Here is a 23,765-nt window from a genome sequence, read left to right on the forward strand (position 1 = left end):
GCTATTCTCTAATTGAAAGTGAGTAACTCAAAAGCATACTTAGAGCTGTATGTGTAAACTGACAGAGTTCAGTTTGCTCTTGATGTTTTTATTGAAGATACTAAGTTCAGTCCATGAGGTAAAAGTAAGCCTCCTAACTAATCCATAGAAAAGTAAAAGTCAATAAAAGGGATATACTTACTTTGTCTTTCCTGAGAGAAGGGAATTTGTGTCTGAGGCAAACCGCTCCACAGTGTAGGCCACAGGTTCTTTTCTCTGTAGTCTGTGGTCCATGACTGAAAGAATATAATTAGATCACTAGGACTGACTGTTTTTATTATTGTACAGTTAAAGAATCCCAATGATAAAACTAAGTTCATTAGGGGAAATTGCAGAATTTCATTATGGGAAAGAGATTTTTAAAAAAGCCAAATATAAAGCCCTCTAAAGTTATATTGCCTAAAAAACCCAACCCCAGATTTATGTACATCGCTATATGCATCACTGAAATAATACATTTAAACCAAAAATACAACATAGTAATGGTTGCTCTCTTTTGGATGGTCAGTTCTTTTTTCACTAGGAAAACCCAGTTAATTTGGTCTTGTATATAGTTAGGGCTACCGGTGACCTTTCAAAATGTCTCCCAATTTATATTATTTCTTTCCCTCTTTTCTTCCCCTTCCTCTAGAATGCTGGTTTCAGTCCCCTCATTAGAAGTTTGTAGGTTTTTCCTGGACTTCAGCCATGTTGGTTTTTTTTTGGGGGGGGGAGGGGGGGTTTGTTTGTTTGTTTGTTTTTGGTGGGGAGTGGTGGTGGTGTAATACATTGTTTCATGTTCTTTGTTAAGAATTCTTCTGTACTGAGAATTTTTTGAACTAATAGATGGTGATCATCTGTCCTGTTTTCCAGGCTGCCATAAGTATTATTCATAAGCCTTAAGTTAAACTCTATGAAAGTGATATGGTTTCAGGCCAACTGCAAATAGGCAATGAAGACACTTAGAAGGAATAATTTCCTTGGAGATTTCTAGTGGTGTAGTGTCTTCCTTTTACATGACTTTCATTGTTTTAATTTTAACCTGTTGTGCATAGGCAAAATTCAGTTTTACTAGGTAGATGCAGAAAGGGGGAGAACTTAGGGGTGATGGGGAGGTGTTAGAAGTGGCATAAAGGGAGGTCAAGGCATCTGTGGTGGGCTGGAGACTCCGAATTACAAGAACTTAGGGTAGACTGTACCCTCTTTTCACTGGAATCTAAAGATGACTGTGCTTACAAATAGTCTTGTCATTGCAGGAGGTCCTACATGGTTTTCCGTGGCTGCAAGGCTGGTAAGAGATGAGCCAAGCCTAGCTCCTGCTGTGGTGCTGGGAGAAAACAGGGAACTGGACAGTGAGGGCAAGGCCAAGCATTTGCAGGGAAGAGGAGAGTTTTTTTGACTGTCATCAGGAAAAATGTACATGGAACTCCTTTCTTTAGGTATAGTTAGATGGGACCATGGGGAGAACAATGCTTAATTTTATCCTTTATGGTGTAATCTTGAAAATAGTGTTAGCACTGCTGAGGTGGCTGTGAACTGTGAGAATTAATGTGAGAATGAGAAGTTAGAGAAAGAAAAGGTGAGCTGAGGTGTTGCTGTAGGACATAAAATGAAGGACACGTACGCAGTTAGTCATTAGGGCAAAAAAGAGGGCAGTTTATTTTTTGACCTAGGTTTATATAGATTCTGGACAATGACCAGGGATTGGAGGGTAAGGTTGCTATTTCTTCCACTCCACTGATCAAACTAGAAGTCCATCAGTTGTCCTTCCTCCAGAGAGAAATGTGAACTTCATTTTGTTTACCTAAAAATCCGTGAGAAACTCCACTACAAAAAATGCAAACATCAGAAGACTGATAAAGATCAGGGCGACACTGAGGGGTTCCAGAGCAAGACTTCTGGAGAAAATGTAGCATGCAGTGATGTGGGGCTTGCTTTCTGCAGGTGCAGTTCCATGGGGTGGTCTGTTGTAATTTTACCTATGAATTTCCTTTTCCTTTTGATCTTTTTAGTCTACTGCATATCTTTATTGTTGCAATTGATCTAAAATAATGTTAAAAATAGGAGAACTACTGATATTTTTTATTCGGGTGTTATCTTTTCACAGGCTTTGTGCTGTGTCCCCGGTCCTGTAATATTTTATATAAATATACTTAATCTGAAGTTGCCCTTTTGAATCTGTGTGCGACTGTATCTTGGTTTAGATAGACAGGTATGTGCCAGGGAGGGTTGGAGTCTCCCTTAAAATGTAAGCCCCTCCCCCCCTTTTCCAAATTATCATAAATTTGCAATTAAAAGGCTGTCAGGCAAAGATTTTGGGAATAGGTATAGCAGTTCTTTACTAGGGATATAAAAATACAGATGTTGTAGTACAGAAGAATAAGCAAACAAATAAACAAACAAGAAATCCTAGAAAACCCTGACAGAGTCAGAAATACAACCTGTCACCCTGTTGGTCAGGGTGTTGGAAGCAGTCCAAAGTAAGCTCTTCTGGAGTGGCAGATGTGGTTCTGTTGGAGCAGAGATGGTCCCGTTGAAGAAAAAGAGTCCGGTAATGGTGAGATGGGTCCAGTTTTCCTCCAGGGATCCGGTGGAGAAACTGGATACCTAGTGGGACTGTGGCTCCTTTTTATCTAGGTTAAGAAGGTTTGGCTCCTCCTCCCTGTGTGGAGCAGCTTACAATAGTGCACTGTAATGTGTAATGTCATTGATGAGCTCTTAATGGTTCATTAGCAGAAGACATTCCCATGGAAGTAGTGAAACAATGAAGAGAGATAAGTAGCCCTCCACCATCTGATAAGTGACACTGACCCATTTGGGCAAAGATAAGCAATTCTGCTCCACCCAGATGGAATAGAATAGTATGCTCTTTACAAAACCCATGACAGACTGCAAACTATGGTTTTATGTTCTAAATGTGGTGATCCTTGCTTGACCTAACTTTCATATCCAAAGAACTGAATTCATTGTTGCATTAACATAAATTTCTCCTGAGAGTCTGTAAATTAGGAAATCAATTAATATAGACATCTGTGACCTAGAAGATCTAAAACTCTGCAATTAGAAGAAAACTTTGAAAGGGAAATGCAAAAGACATAGAAGGGCTGGATCCATCCTAATATCCATAGAATCATAGAATCATTTGGGTTGGAAGGGACCTTAAAGATCATGTAGTTCCACCCCCCCTATCCTGGGCAGGGATGTGACCCATTTATTGTTTATCTAGTTCGTTAAATGGGGAAAATATATAAACACGGGCTATGATTTTATTCCTTGAGGTTTTTCCCTGATACCAATTCACTCCATTTTCCAGTAAAATGAAATTAATTACTTAGAAAATAGATTGGGAGTTCTTATGGCTACTACAGCCAATACTGTGAGCAATGCTGTGTGGCTTATTAAAGCTGATGTTTATAAAGCTTAGCTTTTTGTGATTTGGTGTATGAGTATGCTTTTTCTGGGAACACTGAAAGGATATGAAAGTCCAGGTGGTTGACTGTAATATCATACTTGGTGAAGAATGGTTCTCTTTTAGAGTAATCTAAAAGTAAAAATGTTCCCTGTATGATTCTATTTTTCTTTCTCCAGAAATGGAGTTCACATTAGTGAACAGTAGAAATATAACATGTGACACATTATTAGGTTGTAAGTAATAGATAATTGAATGGCAGCTGTGAAAATCTGAAACATGGTTTGAATCTGTCGGGAGGGGAGGGAGATGAAGTAAATCCAAAGGATGCATCTGCTACTCCCTCATACTCTTCACTAAAAATTTGCTTATGAGTTCCAAGAATTTGGGGTACAGCTGGTCTTACAGTATAATGAAGGAGTGCCTTTCCCTTGCATGAACATGTGACAGTTTATGATACTGGGAATTCACTAGTTTATTTACCTAAACATACTATACTAGAGTGTATGTTATTAGTGTTGTCCCATCACAATTGTCTTTATTTCTGTTTAATTTTTGATCATTCCCTCATTAAAATTTCCAATTTCTGTTCCTATTTCATTCTTATGAGGCGTGTGTGTGCCACGTGTAGTCTTTAAAAAGAATTACATGCAATTACCAGAGTATAAAAGATCTTGCTTACAAAGGAAATCAGTTTGATTCTCAATGTTTCTAAAGCATGTTTGTAAAATACATTTTGTTGAAAACTTTGTCAATGCTTAATTATTTTTCTTAATTAGTATCATCATTAGCTCCCTGAGACCCAGTAATAATAACTTCCCATCCTAAACTACAGAGATTTTATGAATGGAATGTTTTGAGATAGTTTCAGAGCTTTTTTTTCAAGTTCACTTGCAAGTACAGTAGATGTGGTACCTTCAAGTTTCTTTTTTGTGGTAGCACCTTCCAACCTGTCCTGCTATGGTGACTGGAAAAGAGCTGTTCTAAACCTAGCCTTACTAGGCTAAATGAACAGGAAGTTTCATGCTAAAAAATACCAAAATCATGTGAAGTTTGTGTGTGTTTTAATTTAGTGCAGAAGTTCTCTGAGATGATTTCAATATATATATATATATATATATATATATATATATATATATATAATATGTGCTTCTTCTGTTTCCCTCAGAGAGGCTGGGCTGGACATCTCCCTCCAGCAGAGGCAACTGTGTTTTGGCATCTGCAGAACTCCTGCCACAAGACTTGGGCAGCTCTGAAGGAGATTTGTAGTTCTAGAAGTCCCAGAGCTCTCCCCACCTGCAACATGTGCTTTGGCAACCCCTCACTCATATTAAGAAAATCTACATTTTCTGTTAATATAAAAGTGTATTTGTTTTACTAAGATAGGTGTAAGATACTTTTATATAGTACTTTTAAATGTGTGGTTAAATGTAACTATGTTTTAATTTCCCAAACGCAGTGGTGTGTGTCTTTTAAGAGCAAGTCCTTCTCTCTAGTATGTGTAATATATATGTCTATATAAAGAAGGGAAACTGAAGGTGGAAGCTGGTTGACTAGACCATCTCTCCCATTTCAATTTTTGCCTGATTGACAGAATTTTGGTTGGATCTGTTTGTTTTCAGGAGCAGCTGCTCAGTACTCTAAATACTGTGTAGGAGCCTGTAAAGCTTTGTGCAATGCTGCAGGGAACTACCGCCTGATGCAGGGTTTTGTCATCAGTGTCAATGCTATAAAATGTGGTTTTCACCATTTTTCTGTTTACTGATCTTGCAAAAAACCTGTCACCTGCTGGCCTTCCTTTTATTCACCTCCACCCTCCACACATTTTAATTATTCTTAATGCCTCTGTACATGGCATACCCATCTGTTGTGAGTTCTGTAATTAATTCTTAATTAAACGGGATTAAATACTGTATCTTCAATGAACACTGGAGCAGATTCCCATCTACAAAAATTGGAGGAAATAAAAATCTAAAAGCATCGACAAAGGCTGTTCTACTGGATTTGGACATTGAGGTTTTCTTAGCAAATGCCACTTAAGAGTTTTGGGTGGAATTTTGAGTTTGCTGCCTCTTATTAGTAACAAACAATCAACTTGTCTTTGCCTCTGAACTGTATTTGACTCTTGCTGGCAAAACCTTCAGCCTCTGGAACTCTGATTGAACTGTGTCTCATCATTCTTAAAATAATATTCAATCTTAGCCTCTTGTATTATGAAAGTAACTTGACCTCCTTTTCCCATAACAGTATCTTTATATGACACATACAGGAACAGTTGGAAGCATATCCTGGGTATGGTGAGAAGGGTTGGGAATACAGCCAGTGGTCAGAACTGACTTTGTGGTGTTGCTTATTATTTGTGTGTGTGTGTTGGTTTTTAGCTGTGTTCTCCGTTGAGGTGTCTCTAACACAGTGTGACGCTTTCTTAGCTTTTACACCAAGAGTCTGTTGAACAAAAGACTTCTGTTTTCCAGTGAAGTTCTGATCCTCAAGAACAGCAAGTGTAGCAGCCTAAGCATCAGGAGATTAAAGGAGCTTTTGTATCTCTGACTATTCAGGTTAGGCAGTGGCAATATTAAGTTCCTGAAATTATAGAGGCTAAAATTCTTAGTCTAATTTGACTTGGCTAATGTAGAGTAAAATTCACTGATGATTTGTCTTCTCATAGTAAATTCAGTAAAGCTTCTGTGTGATTTATTAAGGAAGAATGACTAAATGCATTGCATACCTTTTAATCAGTAAATATGATAGTAATCAGATAACTCTTACATGACTATTTGGGCTTACACCTATACAACAAATTTAAAAAATAAAAAGGAGATTACTCATTTTCCTGTAGTTCTGTTGGACTTCTGTTGGCAGTTCTGAATGTTTGCTATGGTTTTATATAGTTTTAAGCAAGAGATTTCAGGAGTGGCATAGAAAACAAGCCTCTGACTGGAATTTTGGGATATAAAGTGGTGGGTTTGGAGAGAGGTCTTGATGGGTTCGGGTTTTTGTGGTTTCTTTAAGTCTTTGGATAGAATAACCATCCATCTCCTGACTTTCATGATTAAGGTGATACACACTTGTGCTTCTGTTTCATTGCAATCCATTCAGTTCTCACAGAGCATAATTTTGGATAAGATCTTACCAGAGCCAAAATAATTTAAAACTGCTTCTCTTGGGAATGCTTTCAAGTGATGGTTTTAGAAAACTAGTTGATGGGAAGGTGGTGTTGAAATCTACAGTTATCAGAGTCCTCTATATAATTGTGGCTTCAATCCTGTAAAATATCAAAATGGGGTGGGTTTTTTTTAGCTTAATCAAAACAGAAGAAGTGTCAATTCAACAAAATACTCAATCACAAGTACACTGGTATAAGAGGAAACCTTGCTATTAAACTCAAGTAGAACTACATTCTTAAAGGCTTTTAGGATACTCGGGGAAGAAGAATCCATTTTGCAGAAAATTACATTGTACTATACCTATTGTTATAGACTGATGCCTTATTCCGAGCAGCAAAACTGAGACACTTTCCTGGTTTGTATTGTTGTTATTATTGTTATTGTTGTTTTGTTTGAATAATATTTTTTATTTCCTTTTGTGACTGGTAAAGAATTCTGAACACTTAAAACTAAGCATCTGGTGCTGACAGTGACTTTGAATAAGAATGGGTTTAGTTTGCATGTGTTGTATTAACTGTGAAAGAAACCTTTTCCCAATAGTCACGGGCAATCTGTAAGGTGCATCATACACTCAATGAGGGAATGTTCTACTTGTCTCCTACTTGGAATAATTACCTCATAAGGATGTAATGTATCTCAGTTTGAGTTTAGTCTGATTTATCTGCTCAAGGAACTTAGCTAAAATCTGCTGTGAAGGGGAACAAGCTGTACCCAGCTGTGGTTGCTGCATACTCCATTCCATCTACCTATTTCCAACCATAAGTCTCAGCACAGCCCCTTTGAATAGGGCAATATGATTTTAAGCAATACACTTAACGATATTCCTTGGTCCCGGAAACTTTTCAAGATGATGATTCTTTGATATTTTATTAGGGAAACCATTGTGGGAGATCTTGTGGTATAGCATTAATCATCTTATGAAGACTAAGATGTATCACTGCTCTGAGCATCAGAGCATTAATTCCTGCTTCAGTGGCTTTCTTATGTAAAATATTGATTACTTAGCTTAATAAATGCAAACCAATGTAATATTTTTCCATTAATAAAAAGGAAAATAGCACACCCATATATTATGAGATAGAGTCAGCTTCTGTCATTAGTTTTCAACACCAGGTATTATTGTTCTATGTGTCAATTCCCTGTAAAGAAAGGGCAGCAAGTTATCTTTAAAAGACTTTGTGTGGACCACATTAAGGAAAAGGATCGCATTTCCAAAAAACAAGTCTTACATTTTGGAGAAGACAGAGCTCATGTTTCAGGGTCAGTTATATGTATATAATTTTGAGAGGTTCTGTGTGTTAAGGAAATTCAAGCAGGAAATAATGTTGATACTCAGGCCATTGCTTGAGGCTTTCTGTTGAAATAAGGTCACACATAGACTCCTTCATGTACCAAAGTTTTGGGTTGCCTTAGGAGTTTTGTTCTTTTGCTGTTTATTCTAAAAAGAAACTGCCTCCTTTCAAATGTATGTATATAATATTTCTGCTTGGTTGCTCAGCCTATTGCAGTTATTGAAGTCTCTTGTGCAGCCCAGCCAGAGCATTTTGGGGGGAAAAAAATGTTAATACTGTCACTTTCTATCATTTCTAGACCAATAAAATTAAAAACATCTCTAGTGCAGTATAATAATGTAGGAAAGTACTTAGTATTGCTTTTAGGGACCTTTACCATTAAATAAGGCTTTTATTTTAATGTTAAAGAATATTATACTTTCTGTTAGTATTTCCAAATGACTACAAGAAAAGATTGTAGGGTATTTGCAGGATCAGAAATTTTTGTGTCTGTTGAAAAGCTAACAACAGTGTAATTTTGATGGTATTTGAGAAATGTCTCAGACTGAGACCTGTGATACTCTGAAAGAAATTTTCATTAAATATTAAATGATGTTGCAGAGATATTTTAGAACTTGAAAAGGGGTTTTTATGTTGCACTTCCTTTTTTTTTTTTTTTTTTTTTTTTTTTTTTTTTTTTGTATGCTTCCTAGAATTGGCCTTATACTTGTTGTAAGCCATAGAAATTATTTGGAAGTAGCTGTAATGTCTATATAGCTGTTAAATTCATCCACAGCCATTAAAACACCCTAACAGTGGGCACTCCCAGTTTGCTGTTCTCACCTATTAAAAAGTGCGACTTGGGAAAGAATTGCACTCTCTTGTTTCTGTTGCACTAGGGATCCAATCTTTTGTATTTTTAGGTTGATTTTACTCCTAGTGAGGCTGGTGGTGCTCCCTTTCCTTGATAAGCCTTACCTAGATGAAACTTTAAAATAAGTAGTACAACCATTAAATCAAACCATATTTCAGCTTTGGTCCTATTGTCTGACATGCTGTATTCCCTTTCACATTTGCATCATCAGCAGGTTTCACCAAGCATCATTTCTTTTCCATCGTCAGTCCTCCAATAAAACGTGAAGTATTGCTCCAGCAGAGGAAAACCAAGTCAGGGCATTCTTCCTGGAGGAAGCAAGATGTGAACTAATCTTTTTTTTGTAACTTGCTTTCCATTCAAGTCTGCACATACCTGATAGTAGATAATTTATATCTAAATTATGTCTTTCTCGATTGCTTCTCATGGTGCGCTCACAAGATGTTGCAAAAACCTTTCTAAGGCAAAGATAGGACATGTGTTTCTTCCTTTTGATTTGAAAGGACAGTTATCTAATTTCTGCAGTGATACTGAAAAAATATGGTGTATTCTTGCTCAATCAGTGTAGGCTGTTAACTGCATGTGGCTCTTAATTGTATCTGTCTTAGATTCTAGCTGCACGTAAGTAGTTTGCTTATGTTTTCTAGTATTTTTGTGGAAACTCCATTTAAGCTAATTGATCTGTAGTTTCGTGGTTGCTTCTTTTTGAGGAAGCTGCAGAACACAAATTTGACTGTAGTAAATGTAGCTCACTGAATATAAACAGTCTGAAGTTAGTGCATATGGTTTCCATAACATTCAAGTGGCAAGAGGAAAAGAGAATGTAGAGTCAGCACCAGAGAGAAATGGCTCTCTGAACCATTATGGGTATGTGAGTGAGAATTAAGATTGTTCCATTTGCCCTTATGGCTTTCCTGCAGTGTGACAGAGAGAGCTGCAGGAGTTAAAATGTTGCTTCTGACAGGGTAGGATCAGAATTTCCCACGATTTTCTGGCCTGCCTACCTTACTGCTTTTTGCTGTGTGTATGAGCCAGTAAATGTGGGGTTTGTTTCAGTATGTTGTTGGTGGCGTGTGTTAGAGCTCTACCAGTGATCAGATACGTAAGTTTAGGCAAGTTTTTTTACCTTTGTCTACCTTCTTACCACTCACTGTTTTTTCTGGAGTTGACCAGTGTGGCTTTAATTTTCAGGTGTCTTGCAAGAGTTGTACTGAGGCTATGGATAATTTTCAGTAATATTAGGCTGGTAAGAAGAATCAGGGCTATCAAAATCCCTAGAAACATAAAGCTATGAACTTCTAAGGGCTTCAAGAATTTTTGCTCCTGGGACTTGTTATATGCCCAGCAGCCCACAACAGAGAGTCCATTCCTGCCAGTGAAACAATGTGTGTCCCTGTTTATCCTTTTGCAGCTGAGATTTTGAGATTTTTAATTTGCAAATTTTGGTCTATGACTTAAAAGCTATGAAAAAGTTGATAATCTCTGGCCTAGGCACTAAACAGTTTTCCAGTGATTTCTCTATTCATGACATGCTCACTTAACACCATGGGGCCTGGCTGCTGTTCCTGTGCTCTAGATAAACCAGAGAGTCACAGACCAAAAACATACATGCTCAGCAGTTACATCCTCAGATAGCTGGTTCTGAAACTTGCCCTCATGAAGGCTACTGTGAGACTTTTCCACAAGGGAAAACATTAATGTTACAATACGTAAAAAATTAATAAATGTTAGTGGCTTAAAATTAGGATTGATCCCAGTTTTATGGGTGGCAGGCATAGGGAGCAGGTAACCATGTTACCACGACATAAAGAGTTGTGACTTGCAAAATTGTATACAAAACATAGAACTTGATGGCTTTGACTGACTAATTGATAGCATTCTGATGACACATTCAAGCCAGAGCACTTTGCATGTACATTTTCTTTATGAAATGGGAGAGAGTTGGCAGAAATTCTAACATTTATGCTATTGTGGGAAGTACTGCTCAAAAGAGAATGGGCCTCCTGCATCTTTCCCGCTTTTTCTTCTTTCTCAGAATTGTAAGGATGAGTATTTCTAGTGGTCACAATATCTTTACTATTAGTCATTTGTATCCTGTAGAATAATGTTAGTGTTTGCTACCATCTGTAACTGCTTAGCACATTCTTTCTTCTCTTATCTTCATTTTTAGCTGTACATCCTTGACCCCTGGACCCAGCTGTGATCGTTTTAAACTACATATCCCTTATGCGGGAGAAACACTCAAATGTAAGTTAAAAAATCTTGCAGCTGCATCTTGGCTTTTCTTTCAGCGTTCCGTGTCTCGCTGATTTTCCAGTGTGTCTGTCTAACTTTATGAGTTTTGAGATACACGTGTTTGTTGTTGTCTCCTAAAGCTTCAGTTCCAAGAGCACGCAACTATCAAGAATATGTAATATTTAAGATAAGTTTAAAGGCTTCTGTGAGACTACAGTTTTGAAAAACGAGTTCTAAAAGCCGAAAGTCGTAACCTATACCCCTGGTATTTCTAATAAAATGTTATGACTAAGACAATCTCATGACCATTTTTAAATGCATTTGTAAGTTGTATATGTTTTGTGTTGCTTCTTTCTGTCTCTTTTAGGAATAATTCTTTATTAAGCTCAAATAAAATATGTTAGTCTGCTTTTTTATTAGGTATTTTTAAACAATGACTGGTATAATTGACCAGATTAGAGAAATGTGAATTTGATTTTTCTGATTTAGTGGCATTGTTAAATCATCTTTATGCTTAGAGATCCTGTAGACAGCTAGCTCGTCTGCGCACTCTTAGTGTGTGTTGTGTTTGTCTTCCGTTTCTTTTGTTTCAAAGGTTTCGAATAAAATTTGCTTTTGTGTATTTTTAGAAGGTAATGTTTTCTGTGCATTTGAGCTGCTGAAAAAATCATTGTGTTGTTTTTATCTCTAACAACTGAAAAATGGGAGAGGATGAAGAGTTTCAGATAAAGTAAAATTCAAAGCTTAGCATTTACGGTTTTAGGGCAACTCTGATAAAGCCACACCTAGAATCCCATGTCCAGTTCTGGTCTGTCTGTAACCAGAGCAGCATGGACGTATTGCAATAAGTACAGCAAAAGACTACGAAGATGACCAAGAACTGGAGGATTTGTTATATGAGGACAGGGCAAAATAGCTGGGCCTTCTTAAGAAAAGAGGACTCGGGGCAAATCTTACCAATGGGTGTAAATACCTAATGGGGATAAATGAAGAAGCCTGGCTCCTCTCGGTGGCGGTCACTGAAGGGAAATGATCACAAACTGAAATGTAGAAAATTCCAGTCAAACACAATAAAAATTACTTTGCAAGGGTGGTCAAAAACTGGAACAGATTGTGCTCAGAGCTTGTGTAGTTTGTGCATCTCCATCCTTGCAGCTATTCAGAACCCAGCTGGACATGACCCTCAGCAATCTCCTCTGTTTGCCCTGCTCTGAGCTGAGGAATTAGACTAGGCAGTCCCCAGTGGTGCTGTCCAGCCTTAGCTATCCTGTGAGCCTGTGAAAGTATGCTGTCTGGAGACACTGGTTCTTGGTGTGAACCGAAATGGTAAGCATTTAAAACACTGCTTTGATAGCATGCATTTAGACTGCATCATACACATGCTGTAGCTCTCCAAGACATTTTAAGTATTAAGAATTTCATTGTACTCCTTCTGCAGTTTTTTTGTTTTGTTGGTTCTTTTACATTATGTCATGCACTAGAAGTCCTTATCCTTTATAAACAGAAATCAACACAATTAAGCTCCTTGTATTCTAGAAATACGTTAAATCTTCCATTTAAGGAAGGAAAGTTGTCTTTCCCAGAAGTTGATCTGGAAGCTTACTCACGTGTTCAAGAGAGGAGCCAGGCTCATGTATCAGCCTACTATAGCTATTTTGACTCTTCTAAGTATATGAAATTATGGCTCAAGAGGCTTACTAATTATTCTTTCTCACAAAATAAAATTGGAAGATTTAAGTCCTAGCTAGTAATTATTTTAAGACAAAAAAAGCAGTTCTGCATTTGTTCAGAAGTCTTGTAAGTAATGGCTGTATTGTATGAAGCCAACTGCCCTCCCAAGTAGAACTTTTATTTTAAAAACTGTTAAAATATGTAGTAAACTCAACCTGTTGAGTCTTGATATGTTCTGCAATGTGTAGTAGATCTCACTTGAGTCTTGTTCGATGACTATGATCAAGTCAAAATAAGTTTCTCTAGATGACATGCTTTATAGAGTGGTATCATGTTCTATGGGACTGTCTTATCTTACACAGGGCCATGTTTGTACATTCTGACAGATGTCGTATTTCAAGTAGAGGCTGAAGCTGTTCCTGATTCATAAAGGAAGATGGGTAGACTAAAATGCCCATATGCAAGTGCACTGGCATAAAGACTATATTCATATATTAAATGACTGCAGTCCAGTTAAAAGTACCTAGAAATAAGATTATGGAATATGCATTAAATTTTAGTATCAAGAAATCTGGGGGTTTTTTTCTCCAGTGTTCTTATATGTTTTATATCACATACACAATTAAACAAACAAACAAAAAAAACCAACCCTACAGAGCATGTTATATATTTTAACAAAGACAACTGAAAATGATGTAAACAAGAGTATCTTTTTCAGAGGTGTCTAATAATAGCTGTGTATTCAAGTAATAATAATAATCCTCCAGCTTTCAGTGTTACATGTTTGAAAATGCTGTGAATCATTAAATCTCACAGCATGTGGAATAAATAGTGATGTGAGTGAATTAAAGAAAGCTTTAATAATGTTGTGTTTAGATCGGTAATGATGGCAGGGGAAGACAGCCATAGTGTGCAAACAGAGATGTTTGGATACTTTGTTGTAGGCTGTTGCTAGATATGTTATCTTTCAAGGGCAGAATATTTCTGCAAAGGAAAGTTGCGAAATCTGCCAGAATAAAAAGATCAGCTGAAAGCGTTCAGGATCTCCAGTGCATGGGCTTCAGATGTGGTACCAAATACAGGCTGAAGTGTGTAGTTCCTTTGTGGTTTGTGTTACATCCTCTTTGCAACAGATTAGGTCTTTGCATATCATCAATCATAACCGCTGCCACTGCACAGGCACCCTTGTAGCAATCCCAATGTGTTAGAAACTGTTGGTGTGCAGCTTTAGGGAAGTGTTACAGCACAGTGCAATCCTGTTTTCCAAAAGACCAGAAAGTTCACAGCTTCTTGAAAAAGGAGAAAGTGTACTCGCGGGCAAGGCTAACTACCTGTAGTGTAAAATAATTGCTTTGTAAACTTTGGTGGGAGCAGGCATGTTGTGACTTTGGAATGGCTTGTTGGCTGTTTAATCGGGGCTTTTTTAAGATGTCATGTTCACCTTACTTTTGCATATATGCAGACCTGCTGGAATGTTACACTGAACAGTTACTCAGCTCCAACCAGGGACCTTGGAGATTGGACCACAGTTTTGTACTGGAGAAAACACTAAGCCAATATTCAAGATAAATTAGTTTGTCGTACTGATTGTCTTCCATCACATTTCAAGTGGTGCTTTCAGGGAGGCACTTTTACTTGATTTTCTTCTGTGAGGGAAAGAAATTTTTTTTTTTGTTTCCATGGTGGGAATATTTAGAAAACTCGAGCCTAGTAGTGCTAGACTATCAGTTGAAATCTGGGATGGCTGTATTGTTCTTATTAGTTCCTCCAGTACTCAATGTTGTTGCATTAAACTTCATGCTTTTCTCTATATTTGAGTTTTTCAGAGTTCTTAATTGGAGTTTTAATTTCAGGAAGACTGCCTGTAATACCCTGTAAGAGGCTGAATCTGTATTTCTAGGACAAAACTTACTTTGTGTGGAATGCAGTGTTACCATTTTTTGCTAACTGGACTGCAGTATTTGCTTAGAAAAGTTCAGTATTCTTTCTGAGGAAGTATTTGTGTATTTTAAGGTGGCGTGTTCTGTAACTCTTGCAGATATTTCAGTCTGTGAATAAAACATCAATGCAGATATCAACAGAAATTGTCAGAATATGCAGAGTTATAAGCTGCAATAGTCTTTATAATTAAAAAAATGCCATTTAGAATCAAATTACAATTTTTTTCCAGAAAACCTTGGAATATCTTGGGTTTGGCTTTCCTTTTTCACTCAAGCTTTCATTGCTGCTTGCTAGGGAATCTGACTATTTCTTTTTGCTTTTACTCTTCACATTTTCTTTTTCAGGCACTGCTGCCTCCTTCTCTCTCTGACCTTGAGTGCTGTCATCTGGAATTTCACAGTGATTAAACAATGTGTTGCCCTTGCAATGCTACTGTTCTCTGTGGCCTCTTGAACTCTAGTATTTTCATCTTCTGTCTGATTTTCACTGTTTTTATGTGAGTGGAATATAGCTCTGGGTTCTACTGCCACCACTTTGGTCTTCTTGATCCTGAAGAATTTCTTTTGTCTCATTTGAAGTTTACATTTTCATTTTTGGCTTCTGATTTTTATTTGTTAGATTTTTTACTTTTTTTAGTTATGGGCCTTAAAGGAGGAAATCTGTCATGCTGCCTAACCAGTCTAAGAATATTGCCCATAATGCATGGTACAAAGTTTCATCTGTTTTTATTCCTGTGATGGAACTCTTTCAGTAATTTCATCCAGTCTTCTCGTGGATTTCTATTTTTAGGAAGTAATTAAGAACAAGCAAAAAGATAAATATAGAGAACAACCCGACCTCCTTATTGGCCCTTCAAAGGCTGCTTTGCCAAGTTAGTTGCTAAACACTTGTTTATTGTGCCAATAAACAATTGTAAAAATGATTTTTCAAGTTACTGTAAGGTTTAAGATTCTCATAAATATGTTGCTGCTGTGCATGTGTTAGTGTTTTTTTCACTATTAGGTTATTTTACACAGGCTGTATTTTGATTGAGGCCCTCAGGGGAAGGACTTTCTGGTTGCTATTGTTCAGATTATACTTAAATGTTATCCTTACCTGTGTCATACATGTCTTTTTGCTGGGTCATGCAACTTACAAAAGATTTTTCCAAGCAATATGTTTTCTGAAGTTTGGCTGAGTCTTGCTTTACATGGCAGGAGTAATAAATCTTTTTCCCTCAGTAACCTGTTCATTATCTAATGAATGTACCTAATGAGAGTGTCAAGAGAGAGTCTTATCTTATACATATTTCTTCTTTGAATACAAAGTTAACAACAGTATTTTCCCTTTTTAAATAGTCATTTTCCTCTTGCTTGGGTTTTTTGTTCACTTCTTCTTGTGTTCTGGACTTCTCTTGAGCAAATAAATTACAGAAGATTTTGCAGCTGTATGTCTTAGTGTATTTCTACATCAAGAGAAGTGACCTTAGAAGTATCTATGTACAAGTGTGGACTTACAGAGGTTTAAAAGACTTTACATTATGCCTCCACAGCAGTATTGCTGTAGTGCCTTGCTACCTTGCTCTTTCTTCCTTTTTTCACCTATTTGGGCTGCACATACTCAGCTCCATTTGTTTGAATCTATTTATCCTTCACCTTTCCTTTTCTCACCTACCCAGTGTCTCTGTTTTAATTTCCCCAGTGTTCCCTGGCTTTAATTTCTACCAGTATCTTATCCCATCTTGAATTATCTGTTGTTCTCATCTTTGTCGACTTCAATTCTAGTACTAAGATTTCTGAGAAGGCAATTGCCCAGCTACAGAACTGCAAGTTACTGAAATTGTCTTGATGCCTTTTTGCTCAGGTTGGGATCCAGTTTACTTAATGTTACTCCATTTTTATAGGTTTGCCCACTTTACAAAATAACATATTTTCCGCAGTCTTACAGCTCTTTTTGTCCCGCAGCAGCATTTGTCAGTTGAAGTCAAAGAAAAAAAAAAACCCCTCACACCTACAACCCTTTGTCCAAGAATGAAATTAACATCCTGCAGAATCTTCCTACGTATTTCTTCGTTCTGTTGGAGAAGTGGACTTGGTTCATTAACCTGATTCTAGGTGTCTTAACTCTGAGGTTCCCTAGAATACCTTGCTTGGCCTTTTCAGCTTCTGACCCACAGGGCACTGATCTCTCTGAAAACTGTGTGCCATAGCTGCCATAAATGTGCCCTGAGGCATCTCAAATGAGACTAAACAACTTGGTTTAATCAGCTTAATTTCGTGATCAAGTTGCATTTGGATTTCTTAAAAGCCAAATGGGTTGATCTCCTTCACAGCAAATTCTAGTCCAGTTGGTCTTACTCTAGGTTGCAGTGGCCACACATGTTTATTTTATGTTCTTAGTACTGACTTAGAAATTCTTGGTGTCAGAAGAAACTGAAGCATATAGATATCCTTTCAAAGGTAGAGTTTGGGAAGTTAACTTCTGGACTGCTTCCTAATTTTCCTGCTGTTCGTTAAACAGGGATGTTAATGCTGTAGCACTCCTAGCATGTTTTTCAGTACTACGGATTTATAGTATGGTTTAAAAAAAAAAGAAAAATACCTCCAAAATTAGGTTACCAGGAGAGGAAAAACTGGATAGGCCAGTGGGAAGCGATTGTAGGGATTTTAGAAATTTCTGTTTCTTGCTGAGAAACACCTGTCTTACTTGTAGTGAGTTCTTATTCCTCTGTTAGGTTTGCTTATGCATTTTGATAGATGAGAAAAGAACAGCCCATGTGGGTTTTAAAAGAAGTTATAGATTTAAGTATTAATATTTCTATCCTTTTATCTGTGGGGAGCAAATTAACTTTTCTTTTGAAGTTCTGTGAAGTAAAATATTTCAACATTTAATGCTGTTTGCCTGAGGAGAAAGAAAGGAAGAGAAAGTAATATTTTTGGATAATTGGAAATGTAATTCCATCAAAGTAATTATTGGCTGGTGTATCTACAACAATGAGATAAGTATGGTCTGAGTGTGACGGTTTTTCCTTGCCTTGCTCTTACACTGGAATGGTCATGGTCAGTAGTACTGTGGAGCACCACACAGTTGGCCTTCCATCAAGGGAATAAGGACTGAGTTGAAACATATGCAAAACTAGAAACCTGTGCAGGAGATGCAAGGAAAAGGGTATTTGTGTCATTTGGGTGAGAATAGTAGAGATTGCAGGGCTATATTGATTTTTTTCTTTTTTTTCCTTCAAGGTTGAAATGGTAACTGTCTCAAACTCTAAGCACAGTAATTTTGCAAACCACTTTATTGGTTAAAAGTGTTACTTTTATTTACCCCAGTGCTGTTATATTTGAAGAGAGTAAGCCACAGATAATATCATGTAAGGATTAAATATAGTACTTGTCATAAAAATGGCTATTTCTAGTAGGTCAAGACAGACTGTTAACTTGTGATTCAAAATATTTAGCACCTTATATTTTGTAAGCTTACTGCAGAGGCCACTGTTAATATTTATGTGAAATAAAAACAGATCTGTGTTTGCTGTTGTAATTGTTTAAATACCTTTTATTTGAGTGTAATGAAGCATTTTTTATTTATGCGTCATAGCCCTGCCAAGCAAACCGTTAACTGCAGTTATAATTTATCTGGGTTTTGATATTTAACAAGAACAAAATTCAGCTTTAGGATGGATTCTCTTAATCTGTAGTCTGATTTGTTACTGTGTATTTTTGCTGTTGTTACTTAGGAAAATAGCTCACACTCATAGCTTTTAATAGGGCAAACACCTTCATTGGTGTCTCAGCCTTTTAAAGTCAAAGGTGTTACCTTTTCTGTTCTAATATGTAAATTAAGCTAGACATAGGTGAGACTATATGAAAGGGGAGAGCACAGAGCAGAAAAGTTGGAGAGATGGAGGATGCTGAGTATGGATGTCTGATATGGTTAAAAAAAGATTGTTTTTTCTTTTGTTTTAGGAACTAGCTAAACACTTTGGATTCATGGCAGAAGTGAGGCTTAATAAAATAAGATTTAACTGAGGGATTTTTTTATTTTTAAATATGTTAAAAGCTTGTTCTAAGGTTAAATCTTTAATAGTGAGATGCTGTCTTCAACTTCCAGAATGAAAGCACTGATGATAGAAAATCACTTATTTTTTCTAACTGTTAACACTGAAGTGGAAACAACATTTTATTCTGTACTTCTTTGTCTCTATTAAATTGTCACCGGCCTGTGTGAGGTTTGATTGTAGCAGAATAAATTAGGGTTTACATTTGACTGAAAACCTATGGTACTGTAGGAAGGAGGGCATAAATGATACATTTCTGTTTAGTTAGAACATAAAAATAACACCATCATTTTTAGTTTCCACAGGGTTGTAAAATATTTTGTGTATGGTTTCAGCAATAAGTGTTTTGTGAATGCATAATTAACAGGCACTGAAGTACTAGTTTTATTTATTCTGAAACCTAGAGAACCTATGTAGCTATATAACGTGGCCTTTTGGGAATTGAATACACTACAGGAAAAATAATCATGATATACGGGTTGGAATTAATATTGATATATTTGGACTCAACATGAATTTTATTGAAAGGGCTTGGGAATTTGGATTTGAGGCATGTTTACCCTGAACAAGTAGAAGCATTTTTAGCAATTATAAATAATTACGAGTAACAGAAAATCAAATATTGCAATGCTAATTTTTACTCTGGATTCTGTCCGTTGTACCTGCATAATTCCTTGGTATCTGTAGGTCATGAACACTTTTAAAATCCAAATATCTGCATTGTTGGTCATTCACTCTGGATAAGGACTCATAATGCCACTGATATTTAGTGGAAGAAGGGGTCTGACAGAAGGTGGTAAAGAACAAATATGAGCACATGAGATAGGTAATTGGTTTGTCCAGCTGTGACATGATGTACCCTGACCTCGGTGTAACCACACATCACAGCTGGGTGGTCAGAAGTGAGTACCGCCTCCCCATGTCCCTGATCACCCAGCATGAATCATTGCATGGCATATGCAGCTGACCTGAACCCCAAATTGTTAAAGTTTACCACTTAGTACGTTACACTAATAATGCCAACTTTAATTTACTGTTATACCAAGCACTGCATATCATGGTGTCCTGGGAGCTGCTGTGAGTTCACTTTGTGAAAGGGAGGAGTTTGTACCTACTTGAACCTCCATGTTGCACCTACTGCCACAAGCTTTCCTGATGAGGTTCACCCCTTACTGTGCAGCTCGTAGAGGTGGAAATGGTTTATTGCCGGTCTCACTACTCAGGCAGAGTCTTGAAGCTGCCTCGTGAGGTAGGGTTCTGTAATAGTTTTTCACTTATGAAATATGGAGGTGTAACATCAAAAACATGCTGTTATTTTGATCCTTTTTTTATTCTAAGCAGCTTTTTTTAGTATGTGTGCAGTTGGAGTGCAGCTCCTGAGTGAGCTGAACTTTAGATGTATCTGTCTACTCTGTTTCACCAATTCTGTTAAGCAGGAATGCAGAGAATGAAAAGCATGCAGCTAGCACCTGCAGTATGAATTGAGTGTGCTCAATTAGTTACTTAGCATCACATAGGAGCATGGCAGAAGCACAGATACAGTCCTTTCCTTTGGAGTCATATTGGGCTGCCTAAGTCATGGGCCAGGCTTTATCATTGTTCTGTGTTCTGAGTTATTCATAACATGCTTCTTTCAAAACTTAGACAAAGAATGTATTAAGGTGAATCTCCTTCAGTATGTAACTTCAAGTTTGCTGCTCTTTATGCAGAAATTGATGAGGTTGTTGAAAGGAGCCATACATGACATTTTAATTAATGCAGTAAATATCAAGAAAAGAGTTGCATTGTGGTGGTGTAGGAACTACCCAACCTAGTACACATCAACTTTCTTGAATTCTTCAGTGCTGTATTGCAGTTTATGCAATCTGGTAATTATTTTTTCTTACTTAATATAGATGCATTTCCTGTTGGAATTTTATGCCTTTTACTCCAGAACTGGTGCCCATTTCGTTCTTTTAAATGCAATTTAAATGAAATTAAAAGTTTTATTTTTATTTTGAGTGTGTTGGGAATTTTAATTGGCAGACCTCTGCTATTTTCTGCACCCCGTACTTACACGTGCTCCTGACAGCTGTGAAAGGAAGGTGGGAGTGCGGACAGGAGAAACCCACACTGTGCTCCACTCGTCGCATGATCAGTGAGTTTGTGATTTGGAGCCATACTGCAGAGAATACCTACTCCAATCTGGCCAGTGGCTTCTTGGTCATGAGCCTTCATCATCTGCAATTAATCTTTATGGCAGCCTTGCTTCCAACTAAGGCTGAGATAAGTTTACAGAATATCTGCAATTAAAACTGTCATGTTAAATGCCTTGAGATGGTGACATCACTGAGCCAGCAATGTGGCTTTGCAAGATTTGTTAATCTAGTGCTTTTCTCCAGTTCTGCATTCACAATTTTTTAAGAAAAAAAGGTGGTGTAACTTGCTATGAACAGAATTGTTTATAAGGATTGCCATGCGGGTTTTACTTTGCTATGTGGATTTTAAACAAGTTGTAACACATAGTAGGCAGTCTTTTTTTTCTAATATCTCCTACCTCATTAATCTGTTTTATGCAAAAGCTCAGTTATTCTTTTGTATTGTCATAAAGAATGATGAGGAGGTCGACAAATAAGGCTAGAAACACTTATTTTTATTTTTAAAATGTTTTTCTTGAACAGTGAGTAGGTTTTTTTGAAAGCTCAGATGCATATGACCACCTCTTGATCTATATGAACTCTGAAGTATGTGTACTAGTGAAGTACTAGAACCCAAATTTCTTTTAATTGCATATCGTGTGACACTGGCAAGATGAGAGCTCAGTGCCAAGCTGTGATGAAGTCTTATATTTTCAGTTAATTTTTGTCTCACCATTTAAATGTGCAATACTGCATTTCTCTTGGCCAGAATTTGGGTAGTTGGAATGGTTCCTATTGAACTGTGTATTCTTCCTTGTAAGAGTTGGCGGTGGTGAGGAGAAGAGAGGGAGTAAGTGCTACTAATTTTTAAAAGCTCTGGTATTTTGAAAGTCGTGATCTTAGTAGTTTGCAATTGACTTTTAATAGACAAAACACAGCCCATCTAAATATGGTACTTTTTATGGAAACAACATCACTTTTCTAATACAGTGTTTTGAGGCAGCCCTCACTCAATAGTGTTTGAATTGCCATTTGAAATACAAAGCAACAATGTATTTCATGTTTTATTGCTTGCAGAGGAGGAAGAAGCTGTGCCTCAGGAATTTGACTTCATCCCCCAAAACATCTGATGCTTATCTTGCATGTGAATTTTTGTAAAAATTATATGGATATATACATGAAATCTATGTAATAGAGCTGTCAAATTCTGGGTTAAAAATGTGTGTTGTATGTGATTATTTTATTTCTTATTTATAAGCACATATATAAAAGTGCAAATATTGTTTTCATTTATTGCTTTTCAGGGGATATAATTTTTAATGCTCACTATCCTGACCTGCCACCAGATTTTATCTTTGGAGAGGATGCTGAGTTTTTGCCAGATCCTTCTGCCTTGCATGTAAGTACTTTACTGTTGGAGAACCTTACACTTTGCACAGAGACTTCGCTTTTTAAGAATACCTTCAGAAGGAGGAATTTTGTAACAGTGCAAAATAAAAAAGGAACGCACCTTTTATCGCACTGGTATTCTGAGTGTAAACACATTGCTTCCTAAAGTGATTTAAAGTTGAATCTATAACTGGGGGGAGGGGGCAGAAAGTTTAAAACATTTTAATCAAGACAATATTACCTTTATAATTGTTACTTAGAGTATCTGTAAAAATATGTCTATTTAATATCTGACCATCTTAAATGATGTCTCAGGAAAAAAGTTGATAAATTGTGTCTTTAAAAACATTTATCTCTGAAATAAAGTAGTGTAATTTGGTGTCACATTTTTGATTTTTTTTTTCTGTTGAGGAAGGATATATCTAGTTAATATGTTAGGTGAACCACTGCATCAAAGGAAGCTATCTGCTTGTGTGTGTTAGGGTTATCTAGACAAAGAAATGACCTTCTAAAAGGTGGGATGAACAAAAATTAATGAGAAAATACTTTTATACGGCCTTATTGCTGTGGAAGAAGAAACACCACAACCTGAAACCAAGCATTTTGTTCACTAGTCACAGTTAGCCTCAAGTAGTAAAGCCGTGTTTGAAGAAGCTATCAGTGGTTTTGCTTTTACAATACTTCTCCCTCCCACAGCTTACTAGTAGTTACTAGTGAGACTGTGCAGAGCCCTCACAGGGAGCTCCTCTTATGCTTTCTGAGCACGTCTCCAGAGCTTCCCAAAGGAAGTTGGTGGCTGTTGTGCTGTGGTACTGGTGTCATGATGGAGGTTAAACATGTCCTTGATGCGTGGCATCACAAGTGTTGGGTTTTGGTTTTACCTTTCACTTCATAGTAGGTTATATACAAGGATCAGAAGAATTTGTTTTAATAATTATTTTTAGCATACCTGATAGAACTTTTAAAAGGTGAATGTCATTTTTTTTTTCTCCTGGTCACTTTGCTGTTAAGCTCGGAAGCTCTTTCAGGTAGGAAGCATGGTGCTGATGAGCAGCTCTTTCATTACGCTAGTTTATAGAAAAGGTTTTTCTTTCTATGGCAATTCTAGAATTGTTTTCACACTCCTTTGTTTACCAGTTCTATTTCCTCTTTTTCTCATTTGTTTCTTGATCGTACAAACCCCTAAGAAGTGTTCACATTACCAACTACTTTTTATTGTTGATATTAAAAGAAGAGAAGCACCTTTTAATGTACTGGAAAACAGAAATTAGTAACAAATTGTGACTGAGATATAAAATAATTTGGGACATCTTGCAGAAATGCTGTTCAGATGGAGAAGCTTGCTGAGAGTGGTACTGTGCCATATTTCTCATGTGAAATGAAGTCACTAACAGTTGTGATCTACAGAAAAACCTGCAACGATAAAAACATCCTTATTTTTCTTTCTTTCTTACATTGTTCGTTAATGATGCTTCTTTTGGGAGTGTTGCTTTTCTTCTGCCTAAGCACGGAACAAACTTCTTGAGTTTTTTCTTCAAAAGCAACTTGGAGGAGCCATTTGCTTCTTGATACATAGTGAGATATTAACCAGCCTATTTGAAAGTATTTAGAACAAACCAAAGAAGAAATCTGCAAGC

At 36.9% G+C, this 23,765-nt stretch overlaps 1 protein-coding gene across 3 annotated transcripts in view; it reads left to right on the forward strand.

The window, feature by feature from the left end:
- BABAM2 (BRISC and BRCA1 A complex member 2) overlaps positions 1–23,765 on the forward strand; it is a 163,800-nt gene that overhangs the window by 10,798 nt on the left and 129,237 nt on the right. For all 3 annotated transcript variants that reach the window (XM_066178460.1, XM_066178459.1, XM_066178458.1), the window contains exons 3-4: positions 10,910–10,986; positions 22,044–22,138. In XM_066178460.1, the coding sequence (XP_066034557.1) occupies positions 10,910–10,986; positions 22,044–22,138 (172 nt within the window). The remainder of the gene's footprint in view (positions 1–10,909; positions 10,987–22,043; positions 22,139–23,765) is intronic.

The sequence above is a fragment of the Chamaea fasciata genome, unplaced genomic scaffold, assembly GCF_029207755.1.
Source record: "Chamaea fasciata isolate MVZ Bird 193981 ecotype frontalis unplaced genomic scaffold, bChaFas1.0.hap1 SCAF_3, whole genome shotgun sequence".
Classification (NCBI taxonomy): domain Eukaryota; kingdom Metazoa; phylum Chordata; class Aves; order Passeriformes; family Sylviidae; genus Chamaea; species Chamaea fasciata.